The following is a 14032-nucleotide window of genomic DNA, read 5'->3' on the forward strand; positions in this document are numbered from 1 at the left end:
CAAAAAAAATTTTTTTTTAAAAAATAAACTGAGTCCAGGCATCATTTAGTGGACTATTTTCTCAATATCTGAATTGTTAATTATGTTATGTATGCTTACACAATTATTCCATCTTTCAAATAATAACAAAGATGCCATGACACAATGAGTGAAAGTTCTGTGAATAAAGAAACAATATTTTCATGTATTAAATTTGTCCATTCTGAGTATGTGCAAAATAAACTTACTATTTCTGCAAATTATGAAATTATACTGTTAGTTTGGTGGCACTCTTTTGGAGTTATTTCATACACATAAAAAATATACCTAGTGAAATTTAAGGTCCACTCTTTTGGAGTTATTTCATACACATAAAAAATATACCTAGTGAAATTTAAGGTGCATTCTGCTTATGTTTGGAAAATGTAATGATGATTTAATTCTTATGTAATCAGAAATAAAATCTCCTAATCTGATCTTATCATTTGTAATGGATAAATATATGGATTTGATTCTAATATCTTCAAGTTAACTTCTATGCATACTTGATTTGGTGCAATCTCCTGACATGATCACTTTTTTCCACAAAAATAGGTCTCCAAAACCTCAACAAGGTGCTATCATAAAAGCATATTTTCCCTAGATGCAGAAAATATCGTGGCAGATGTAACACTACCTTAAGAACAACAACCATTACTGGATGATAGAAATGGTTGATGTTACAGCAAGGATTCCAGCTTCTTTCCCCCTCTCTACATGTCTTTCACATGTGGCATGAGTGATGGCCTTCAAGAGCATGTCAAATTTGATGAAATGAGGTACACTGACTATAAAGAGGAATATTAGTGTGTGGAAATCAAGTGCTGTTAATAGCCAACTTGAAAACCAAAGTATAAGTACTGTATAGGGAATGTGCATGATCCACAGAGACCTCCCGATCCACTTTACAAATACACATGGTCTTAGCTCCAACATCAACAGCCAGTTCCACTCTTCTCTCTCTCTCTCTCTCCTATTCTGTAAAATTCATATGCTGTCTATATCGCTCTCATTCACCTTGGTTGAATTATTGCTTTCAACCTTTCGACCAAAGGATATGCATTGAACATATCACTGAAGTAATCCTCTCCAGAATGGAAGCATATATTCCCCATTCTATGCTAAATTCCCATCCCCTCAGTAAGCCATGGTTCTCTAAAAGATGTGCCAAGATTGTACAAATGAAGAACCAAGCATACCACAACTAGCTATCACAAAGAACTCTGCCTTCTCTCACTGCTTACACCAAAGTGGAAACAGATGCAAGAAACTCAATGCATCAAAAAACAATTTCCAAAGAGGCAAAAGCAGGAAACTTGCATTCTTGCAAAAGCAGTTGGCCACAACTTTTGCCCAACACTACACCCAGATAGGTGTATTGCATCACCACCCAAATCTTCTGGTATTATACTTTTCCTCAAATGCCTGCATAGATGATTTTGATAATCCCCCAACTATTTCAAACACCCAATGCTAAATGCCTCCTCTGAACTTTCACCAGAAAGTGATAAGAAAATTCCTGTCTAAATTAGATACCAAAAAGTCCCCTGGTCCAGATAACTTTTCTCCAATTGTCCTGAAGATTTATACTGCAGAGTTGACTTATATGTTATGTCACCTCTTAATGCTCTCTTACTCTACTTTTATCTGCCCTACTTCTTGGAAATTAGCTCATGTCCAACATATTCTCAAGAGTGACAGATCCTTACCATCAAACTATCATCCGATCTCTCTCTCATCTCAGTCCTCTCCAAAATGGACAAAAACAATCAACACCCCACTCCTATGCTACCTTGAAAGACCTCATTTAATAAATGACTGCCAGTATGGATTCTGCAAATGTCACTGAACAGGAGATCTCACCAGTGTGACCCACCCCTGGATAAGCACCATGGAAAAGTTCGGCAACTTTTAATTATTATGCTAATCTTCAAGGCTTTCGATTGAGTCTGACACAAGCACCTAATAAGTAAGCTCCCATCATTTGGTCTGTCCCATGACTTCTACAGCTGGGTTGCAGTTTTCTTTGCTGGATGCATACTGCATGTGATGGTGGATGGTACCCTATCTTCTAACTATGCAACTAATGCTAGGGTTCCACAAGGTTTTTTTCTGTCACCCACTCTCTTTCTACTATACATCAATGACCTGCTCCAGTTGACCACCAATCCATGCCAAAGGTTTTTATTTTGACAAGTTTTCAATTACTTTACTTGGAAATCTTTTTTAAAGTTTTCAAAGGGAAATGTAAACTTTTTTGTTTACATGGTATAACATAACGATAAACATTTATTATTGCCAACTAGAAGCATTTACATTTTTTTTTTTCCATCAACTGTTTTGTTAATTATGACTTCTCAAAGTATTGGATACTAAACTATTTCTTTATGTGAAAAAAAAAATAAATAAATAAAAGTTTTATATTTCCTGACAAACAAAAGAAATTACGAGGTATGTAAGTTATGATTCTATTAAAATGTAACTCAGATGAAAGAAAATATTCCTTTTGTGTGCTTGCCTGCATGCATAAATGTGCACGTACACAATTTTGGAATGAATAAAAATTTCTTATAATTTTATATTTGTAATTAAACAGAGAAACATGGATGTCAGATGTATACTAAAATCATGTCTAACATATGTAACAAGATTTAATGGCTCTTATATTTCATCATTCATTATGAGGGCATCTTCAGAAAGAGAGAGAGAGAGAGAGAGAGAATGCTAAGAAACAATGAAGCATCATTCAAAGGTTCATATAATTACATGCCCTCTTTCCACCTCAAGTCTTGGTTATAGCTGTATGTGCAAGAGAACCTAACATTATAGGTTCAAAGGAACTAACAAATAATTCTGAACATCTATTTACAGCAAAATTATTTATATTATAATAACATTCATGAAAATTTTGATGACAATTGTCAGAATTTCACACTGGCATAACTTCAGAATATAATTTTAATAATTATTAATAAAACAAGTCAGGTGACAAGAACGAAACACTTCATAAATATCAGGTTAAGATAGGATAAGTAATTTGTCTTTGGTGATAAGCAAGGATCTATACTACTCAAAACAATTAGGGGATATTTTGGTTTTCTTGTAATTTATAAAGTTATAAAAATAATTTACAAATGTAACACATCTGTTTTAAAATATTCTTAATATACAGTGTAGAACACGCAACTGCATACAAAATCATGTTAAGACTTGTCTAAACGTGTCTTAGCCGTATTAGCATGTGGGGGTACATATTAGCATGTATCACACTCTAGTCAAACTGTCTGTAAATCTTACAAATCTATGATGGAAGTTTTTTCACTTGGCTATGTTACTAATTATATATTTGGTTTAATCCTTTATCCAAGTGTAAGCAAACAAAGTTTGCGCCTGACGTATTTTCAGGACTGGGGCAACTCGTGGTAAAGGTAGAATAAGTTCTGATCACTTGCCTTAGTATCTCCCATAATGCAAAGCACATCTCCTTGCAGAAATGTATAATGCTATGCATTTTGGGAAGGGCCACTACCCTGACCGTTTTCGACCTTTATTTAAATATATATAGAGGTCAAAACCAGTCTGGGTAGTGGCCTTTCCCTTAATGCATTATACATTTCTGCAAGGAGATGTGCTTTGCATTATGGGATACTAAGGCAAGTGATGAGAAGTTATACCACCTTTGCCATGAGTTGCCCCAGTCCTGAAAATACTTCAGGCACAAACTTTGTTTGCTTACACTTGGATAAAGAATTAAACCAAATATATAATTACTTACAAATCTATATTTTACTAATGATTCTAAATAAGAACATCTTTATTTATTTGATACCAAAATGATGATTTCTATTACCATGGTATCATTATTCACAAACATACCACTCTAAGAGAATCTTAGTTTTTTATAATGGAATTTCCCCTGAAGGTATCATTAATCTAATCACTATCTCTCCTACATTAGCAGACTAATGCATGGAACATTTGAAAAGTCAACTCTCAAATGTTCCATGTTCTCACAGTCTTGTGTCCGGCTTTGCTTTGTAGATTATGTTTTTGCAGTATGTTCATATTAATAACATATATTCCTATCATACCATTCATTTTTGGTCAAATAGAAATCTATATTTACAGGCTAGAATAGGTCTGGTAATCCTCACATGATCATCATCTATCATAGAAGGCAGATGTCAAAACACTGGTTCATTAGTCTCATTCCATCTGTTTTGCAAAGTCTGATTCAGATGAACATAAAATCTACCATGACTGTTAATGGCTACAACCAGATTAATCATTCACAGGTTAACATCGTTGATAAGTATCAACTTCAGTTAGACTTCAATTAAATATTAAGAGTGTCATACTCTGCTTTATATACAGATATCAAGATAGATAGCATAAGTTCTTTGTGAATAGGATCTAGATACTATATCCTTTCTGCCATCTGCTACGACACATTACCTCATTATCCTTATCAGATGTTTACCAGGTGCATTACTCTGCAATCTGTTCCTATTTTGGACAAAGTGGTCATTAGCGAAAGTCAAAATTAAAGTCAAATACTTAGAATCTGACCTTGAATTCCATGTCATTGATAGTGACATGGGACCTTTTCATGGTCCAATTTGAATTATCAAGATTGCATACCAATATTCAAATTTTGGGAAGAGGCAATTACCATAAGCTATTATTAATTTTATATATGCATATGCACAACATACACACTTACTGCATTAAATATAAAGTGAAATCTTTTGTGGATAAATTAACATAAATTCATTATAGAAGATGTTTAAGATTATTCACCAATTCTTTTGAAAAATAGTATATTCTTCTCCATAATACAGCTGTGACCAAGACTCGAGTAGTAAACAAATGATGTATGCCTTTATTCATATTTATTTTTCATGTGAATCTCACAGAAAGAAGGCAAGAATAATCCAGTCTCTACCCCCCCCATCCACTCTAGAGACCAAATGTCAAGCCACTTCAGGTCTCCAATAAAGAGGGTGGTAATCTCACATGATAACAAAGTGCACATAAAGATTTTCACTAATATCCATGTCCAAGGAGAGATTCATACTTCATGCTATTGGCATGCAACCTATCACCACCTTTAAATGCTGTTTTACCACTTATTAGCACAATATCTTTGATTGTGGTGGATTATCTTTGAAGATACACTCGTAATGGGGAAATATCAGAGCAAATAACTAATAACTTGCTCTGTCTCTCTCTCTTTATTTTACATGTGTTAAACTGTTATGCATATTTCTGGTATACATAATTAAATAAGATGATACATACAGTGTCCTTGAACAGTCTCAATGTTTCAATCCTCTCAACACCATTAACTGGAAAAAGAAACAGTTTCTCACTGATACAGATTTCTGAAGTATGCGAAAGTTGAATCAGTTTTTTAATTATGCCATCTACTGTAGCTACAAAGATAACTTTAACTTCATCACTGTGTTTAGTAGAAACTACATCAACCACAATGTAGTCAAATCTGAAAAATGTACCTTACAATTATGAAAAAAGTAAAACAAAATTGTTATTTAATTCAATCAAATTAATAACACCTACTAAAATATTCAGTGTAATTTAAAGTATATAAATTATCTAAATTTACTTACTAAAAAAATTCTGTTCATATTTTCAAACTTTAAGAAATATTTAAAATTGAGATACTTAACATCCACAGTCCCATCTAGTGGCTAAATTCTATATACAGTACTAGTTATTATCATTTACAACTAATCTGATATATCAGATGCAAGAAAGATTCATGCTGGCACATTTTGAATCCCTTTGTACGTGGGCTGTTCAATAAGTAATAAGACTAATTTTACTGTGGTGAAACCACTCATCACAATATTAATTTCTGTGGAATAAAGAAATGTTGCTGTCTGTATTAACAAAAGAGGTTGATAGATGGCATATATGGGCTGATGTGCCAGAGTGTCATGTGACTAAACGCAAGCTTGTTTTGGCGCACCTACGAGGCGCAACCAGTCTTCGAAATGGAAGCGCCTTGGAACAGCGTTTTGCGATTAAATTTTGTGTGCGTTTGCAAACATTGGCATCAGACACTTTTAACATGATACATGAAGCTTTCCACGATGAAGCAATGTTGAGGACAAGTGTTTTTCGCTGGCATGCATCAAACTTTTAAGGAAGGCAAAATGTGGAAGATCTTGAACGTGAGGGAAGACCTTCAACGTCCATCACAGAGACAATGATCAACACAGCAGCGATTATCACCAAGCACGTCAAAAGGAAGCGTCCATTGCTGAAGAATGGCTTCTTACTGCACCGCGATAATGCAAGGCCACATATTGCTGGTTGTGTAGTGGACGTTTTGCAGAACAACACAGATATCCTACCACACACTCCATACAGTCCTGATCTTGCACCGTGCGATTTCTGGCTGTTTCCTCAGCTCAAGAAACCACTAAGAGGCTGCCATTTCGAAAGCAACAAAGCATGTGTAAAAGCTGCGGAGGCGGTTTTGAAAGAACTCTCAAAAAAAGGACTTTCACATGTGTTTAAGAAGTGGACGCAACGTTGGGACAAATGCATCGCGTCTCACGGTAGTTACTTCGAAAAATATCATGTAAATGATGACGATTAAAGGTAATCTGTTTTCTGTATAAATATAATCTTATTACTTATTGAACAGCCTACGTATATTGAACCACTCATGGCACATTTTGTATACAATACAATACATCCTTGATGCAATGATTTGTTCTCCCCCCCCTCCCACAAACCATTAAGCATCAAAAAGTGTGCCACTGTTAATACTAATCACAATTTACTAGTCATGTTTGAAAAGTAGTGAGACACAGTATGTCTGGTATCCATGGACTTGGGCATAACTACTTTTCAAATAACACCCTCCATATGTTATATATATTATTTTTTTGTTACTGTATCCACTTCTCAAACACACATAGCTACATAGCTGTTTTGAGATAGCTTGTGCAGGATGGTGGTTCACCTCATTATTTTTTAATAGAGTAATAGATGATGGATGAAAATGGTAGAATGGTAACTGCTGCAGAAGACATTGTTAAGGTATTCAGTGAACAATTTATAAGGATGTTTCATCCTCATCAGCGTGAAATCATGAAAAACTCATCTATAGAGGACATGGGAGAGGATGGCTTAATTGTGAGTGAGTAGAAGGTATTTGAGGAAATAAATAAATAACCTTGATGTCAATAAGGTGATAGAATTCGATGATATATCACATGTGTCTTAAGGGAATGTTTCAGGGAATTGGCAATAGCATTGGCATGCCTGTTTAATAAGTCTTACAAAAGCACAGGTTCCAAGAGAGTGGAAAGAAGGTAAAATTGTTCCACTGCATAAAGGTGGAACAATTATAGGCCAATCTATAATCTGGAGTTGTGATTAAGGTACTGGAGAGATTGGTGAGAACTAGATATAGAAATGGTGATTTGGTAAAGCAGTATTCTCTGTGGTTGTCAGCATGGGTTTGTTACTTACTTACTTATGTTCTATAACAAGGTGATAAATGTCTTGGATCAAGGAGATGCATACACAGTAATATAAGTAATATACCTAGATTTTGCAAAAGCTCAATTTGTACGTTAATATTTTTGGGATGGGCTTAAATGATGATATGCAGCTGTTTGCAAATAATGCAAAATTGGGAAGAGCAATGCAGACTCAAGCAGATGTTCCACTTACCTGCTGAATGAGCAGGTAAGTGGAACCGTTAGTTCAATGTTGCAAAGTGTAAGGGTTTTGAAATTTGGTAAGCAAAGTATACACTTGGCAGGGAGACTTTAAAGGAGGTAGAGGAGATGAGAAATCAGGAAGTGGTGGTGGACAAGGACTTGAAATTCAGGGGCCACATTGTATGAGTTATGAAGTCGTCACATCGGATAATGGAAATCATGCGGAGGACCCTGATGTGCAGAAATAAAGAGACTATAATTCTATTGTATAAGGGCTTACGAATTCTTGTGCACAGATTTGGTCACCAGGTTTTTATGGTGACAAGGATATGTAAGAAAGGGTCCAGAAAAGATTCACAAAGGTGGTCAGTGATCTTTGGAATGTGGAGCAAGAAAAGATTGAAAGAATGTAAACTGCAAAGCTTTGTGAATAGGAGGAAAGGGATGCGAGTGAGACATATAAGTTAGGGATTGTTATCAGGTTGACATGGAAGAAATTTTTCACAGAATGGGAGAAGGGGATAGAAGAGGAGGCCATTCCTAAACTGTATAAGGATGGTGTAAACAGAGGAGTGAGTTTAAGGCTTAAACTGCTGTCAGTTTAAGGCATGGTTGGATAAGCTTTGTGTATGTGATAGCGTATGTACCTCCCATGATGAGTCGGACTCTATCGATGTCAGATAATAATAATAATAAAAAGACCCAGAGAAAAGCCAAGTGTTCTAGGTATATTGGTACAGTATACCTAGAACTCGGCTTTTTCTTTCTTATTATACAGTAAGAAGACACTCCTTACTGTATAATATAAGATCTGACAATACTGGAGTCCTGACAGATAACAGACTAATCTGAAGGAAAATTGTCAATAGGAAGTTAGTACTGATATAAGCTTTTCATGCAATAATATTATATCCAGTACACCTCCCTCCCTGAGGGCATATCAGGAATTTGACGATGATAAATCAGCAAAGTGATTTTAAAGCACTGATGGTGGGGAGGTTTTCTGATAATAGAAGGTCCCAACTGTAATCAGCAGCATAATTGTTTTAATGCAGGGAAGAACAAGGGATCATGCCTCTTATGGTTGCATCCAGTAAGATCTAGATTTTTCCCATGGTATGTGGTAAGTGAATGCAAGGGGTATCAAGTGAGTGCAATAAATGCTACATCAGAGAATCAGTTACTGGAGAGATACGAAAGGTGTTGGAGGTGCCTTAAAATAATAACATCACTCAGGAATCTATTGTGCTACCAGCAGTTTGAGAAACACTAATTTAAAATTATTTTTCTATGAAAATAATGTAAAAAAAAAAATAGTTTTCTAATAATCAATTTATAGCATTATAAGATCATATTTCTATGCTAACAGGAAACACTGAATCATAGATGTCACTTCCTTCAACTTAAAAAACTTAATTCTTTACAGATACATATATAGAGAGAGTCCAATCTAAATAATACAATACCTTCCAAGCTCTGTATTAACTGGTTGCATTTCATATAATGGTACTGCCTGCTGCATCAACTGGTATTTCTGAGCATCTAGAGCTTCCTGATCACTGCCTAGTGAAGAGCACTACAAAAATGCAACAAGTATGTATTTGCATTTTTTTTTTAAATTCTCATAATTTTTAGGCTAAACAAATTATAACACAGGCATATGCTGCTATCTATATATCTATTCAATACATTATTCAGTTTATGGTACTTCATTAACCATTACAATTATCTGTTTTTTCCAATAAGTGTTTCCATCACTAATCCTTAATGTTTCCACAACAAATTTTCCATCAATAACTTAATTATTGATGGAAAAATTTGGAAACACAACTGGAAAAAAACAACAACATAATTCTCAGATTTCAATCAAGTATATTAATCAATACAATATGGCAAATTTGCCTATTCTTAAGGGACACCCCTGGTATAGAAACACTGGCAATTCCATGATTAAATATTAAAGCATAAAATTATATATATTCAGCCATATATTAAAAGTGTGATAACATGAAAGATGTTTTTAGACATACCTTAGGGAAGATCTTCATGTGTTTGACTTGTTGACTTAAAAAAATTTTTGGAACATAATTTTGAAAGAGCTATGTTGGTAGATATAAACTCATAATCTGAACTCTTAAAAGAATAATAGATTACAAGTGGAATCAAACTCATAAGAATAATAATTCACAAGAGGAATTTAAAACCTTGAGATAGATTTAAAAGCATGGAATTTTTTTTACCAGAAGGGAATAAAATAAAGATAAAAATATATGGAAAATTAAAAAAACAACAACAGAGGAATACATAGCGTGACCTTCCATGAAGAATGAATGAACAAAAATAAAATAACGGTGTATGGGCTGTTTCGACTGGAAGTTATCATCAGAGGGATAAGATTGTTAAGAATTTTGGAAACCATAGCTATAAGATGTGACAGCAATTCCATAAATATCCATCATCCCTATGTGATCCCAGAGAATTGGAAGCTCCACCGTATTCAAATAAATTCAAGATTTCTGCCAATGAGCAATGCCTAAAAAATTCACTGCAACCATAAAAATAAACTTGCCACAGACTTCACCTTTCATTATTTTCCGTTGCTCTTATGAAGATGATCAGTTGAAACAGCCCATACAAGTTTTCATTATTTTCCCTCACCCCTCTGAGATCAGGGTGCTACTAAATGAGTCACCAAGTATTCAATTATAAGTATCTGCAAAGAAATAAATGAATCTGTATAAACTTAACAAACTTATCAACAAATTATTGCTGTTGGGTCAATAATGAATAATACTGTAATATGATAAGTTCTGGAAAAAAACACAATGATAAATCTTGAATAAAATGGCTGTGATAAAAAGCAGCTGATTAAATCAGATACTTTTCTAAATCAAATGATATTGCTTCTTCAAAGTATATATCTAGAAAGAAAGCATCATAAATAAAGCAAATATCAGATAAATCTTCAGCAATGCAAACAAAAAATGAATCATGAGACATGCACAGATCATGTATCATCTGTTCTCACAGACACTTTTTTAGATTATTGGCGAAAAAATTGAAGTCATGTATGTTAACATATCATATTAAAACTTCCACACATCACTGAAAATGAATCCTTGGTTCCTAGTGAGAGAGAGCCATGTGAGTACATTACTTCAGTGAACTCTTTCATACATTGTGATTAGTAGCAGATACATGCATGAGGAGGCCAGATTTTTCTTGTCTTTTTTTTACCTCCCAGATTTTGAAATTTCTACTAGTCTGACTTACATATTGTAAAATGCATGAACTTATAAAATCATCCAAAGTTTCAATGAAATGTTTAATAATTAGAAAATGAATGTTAACACCCCAACCGGCCATGACATCTATAGACGTTCAGCAAAATCTGGATACAATTCTATAACACCTATTGAACAACATGGATAAGAAGTGCAATTTCGTGTCACTATTTCATCCACCATGGCCAGTAGAGAGGTTAATGATCATTTCAAAAGAATAGTGTTTTCTCTCTCATATCAATTTCTCTACTGACTCTTAGAGGACAGGAGAAATATTTGCAGAAAATAAGGCTTGCTTCCGCAACTTGCTTGGTAAAAAGGCTAAGGGTTCAAATCTCACCTAAGTATGGATGTTTGTAAAAACCTGCTCTAAGACAAGCAGTAAAATTTACAAGACTTGTCTTTTTTAAAAAATAAATATTGCCAAAGTTTATAAAATTTGAGAGAAAAATACTAATTGCAAGAACTATTTTTTTCTTGCTACTTGAAGAATACAGAATGTTAATCATAAATTGTATATTACTAAAATACATTTTGATACTTGGATTCTTTACTAAGTGCAAATAACAACTGAATGATTACTATAATCCATAATATTTTAAGCATGAAATACTCTTTGAGTGCTTGAAGTATGGCATCTTCCTGCATTCACTGCTGTGACAGTTTTCTGGGAGTACATCACTGAGACAGATCAAAAACATTGTTTACATGAAACTTCTACAGAAAAAGACTAACACCCAGCAGTTCTCAAAAGATTTGTAAAAATGAGCATGCTTGCTGCAGTCAAGTCTAGCTTCTATCTGGTGCATGATATGCAAGTTTGTTCCAGCATGAACATGTTAAGCTGCATTTATGTTAACAACTGGATTTAATAATAACTAATTATCAATTACTTGAATACAGAAACATATCAACTAAATTATTTTTAAACAGAAATTAGTTTGCAAAAGTAAAAAAAAAAATCCCCCCCCCCCCCAAAGAAACATATATAGTCAGTCCATGACTTCTGACTACTCATATTTATGATGGTCATCCCATTAACATGTTCACTGAATACCACCTCACTCCTACAATTCATGGACTGGGGTGTTATTGCTGTCATCAAGGCATATTATTTAAGAAATAATTTTGCTTCTACTGAGAAAAACTTCAGACTTCTGGAAAGAATATATCTTACAGATGCAGCATGGAGTGAGGTGACATCAGGGTGTATGAATAGTGTCTCAAAGAAGCTACTGAAAATATATGTTCATACAATCACAGGATTTGACAAAAACAAAAAATGTTAGAAGAGACTGGTGACAAGATAGTGCTGCTAGTTAAAACGTTGAAAGTTGACAATGAGGATGTACAGCATTTGTTGGCTGCTGTGAAAAAAAGCTCTCAAATGAAGTCCTTATAGAGCTAGAAGCACAGAAAGTTGCAGAAGATGAAGAAGAAAGGAAAAAAAGCAGAACAAGAAGAGAAACGCTAAGTTCCCTAAAAAAGTTTACGATGAAAAAGTTGGCAGAAGCACTTACCTTTGTTAATAAGAAAGGTCTGTTGTTTGAGGAAATGGATCCCACATGAAAACAGGATGATGCAAGCTGTAACTGCTTGCTACAGAGAAATTTATTCAGAAAAGAAAAGGAAACCTGTGCAGATTAAGGTGGATATAAGGTACACATTTTTAAAGAAGTACAATCCTACTGTCACTCCATCACCCCTAAGATAAGCCTAGACCTTCCACAAGTTTCGGGTCAACCATTCTCAGAACACTATGCAAATATTTGAAGAAATTGTTGTTGGTTGCCTAGCTTCCCCTGCCTATTCTGATGAATTGCACAATAAATAAAGCAGCAGCTTTAAAGATTCTTGCTCCATCTGTTTCTAGTGGATTATATTACTGGTAAGTGCATATGGTGTACAGAAATGTTATTATTTGCACTTACCAGTAATAAATCCACTCACCAGTAATTGGTAAGTGCTCCACATTGGTATGTGGAGCACTTACCAATTACTGGTAAGTGCTCCACATACCAGTGGATTACTGGTAAGTGGAGCACTTACCAGTAATCCACTATTACTGGTAAGTGCAAATCCACTATTACTGGTAAGAAACAAACAGTAAAATTAGTTAAGAAATATACGAAACCAGACTCTCACATTTTAGCATTCAGGCATATTAACTATTAACATATCCTTATTCATATAGTAATTTGTGACTTATGATGGGATTGTCAGCACAGAACCCAATTATAAGTTGAGAATTGACTGTATTTCAAAATCTCATAATCTCCTAAGGTACAGGTTCTCAAGGATGTACCCAGAAACTGCCAAACTTTGGTAATTGATTTCTTGAATGATTCTGGACACAATTATATCAACATGGATCCAACTCCAGATATGTGGAGATAGCATGGCCATTTCATAATTCCAGTGGCTAGTAACTGCTGCACTGCCTAATTGTGAATTTACTGGGGTCTAGTTATATAATTTAGCTCTTACATGCATTCTTAGAGCTTGTAAACAGTCTCTACTACATGTTATTGGTTGACCATGCTTAACTGTGGGTTTTTACTGAAAAAATAGCACCCACTTCACTTATATTTCTGTAACAGATATACAAGAGTTGCTGTCGAAGAATACTGATGGCAATTTCTCAACCGTATTATCCCCTAATTAAAAAGTTCACTGAGATACATCAACACCTGCAGGAAAACTAGTGTTTTGGTGGTGGTGTTAGCATGATGAATAACATGGCATTAATCACCAAGTTTCAAAATAATGTGCTTTGGGGCAGTACAACACAGACCTGAAACATTTCTATGCCTTCGAATTATTTAACAGACACTGTTTCAAGGCCTCAAAAGTATAATATATTTAAATCAGTACCATATGGAATAAAGAAAACAGATATACTGAAAAGATAAATCATGAACTGCAAGTGAACTATTGTTCACTGAGTGCTTGCAAATTCTGATGTATGTGCAGGTATACTGAGCACGTATGAGTGGTAAAAATCTTCATGCGACAGTTGAACCAAAT

General features: G+C 34.4%; 1 protein-coding gene across 1 annotated transcript in view; it reads right to left on the minus strand.

The window, feature by feature from the left end:
• The window catches only part of LOC150099390 (semaphorin-5A-like), a 129376-nt gene that overhangs the window by 50211 nt on the left and 65133 nt on the right, over nucleotides 1-14032 (minus strand). The window contains exons 9-10 of the mRNA XM_090404337.1: nucleotides 9188-9297; nucleotides 5320-5521 (exon numbers count right to left, since the gene is read on the minus strand). Of these exons, the coding sequence (XP_090260463.1) occupies nucleotides 5320-5521; nucleotides 9188-9297 (312 nt within the window). The remainder of the gene's footprint in view (nucleotides 1-5319; nucleotides 5522-9187; nucleotides 9298-14032) is intronic.

The sequence above is a fragment of the Typopeltis vanoorti genome, chromosome 14, assembly GCF_054136105.1.
Source record: "Typopeltis vanoorti isolate ZY-2024b chromosome 14, IOZ_Tvanoo_1.0, whole genome shotgun sequence".
Classification (NCBI taxonomy): Eukaryota; Metazoa; Arthropoda; class Arachnida; order Uropygi; family Thelyphonidae; genus Typopeltis; species Typopeltis vanoorti.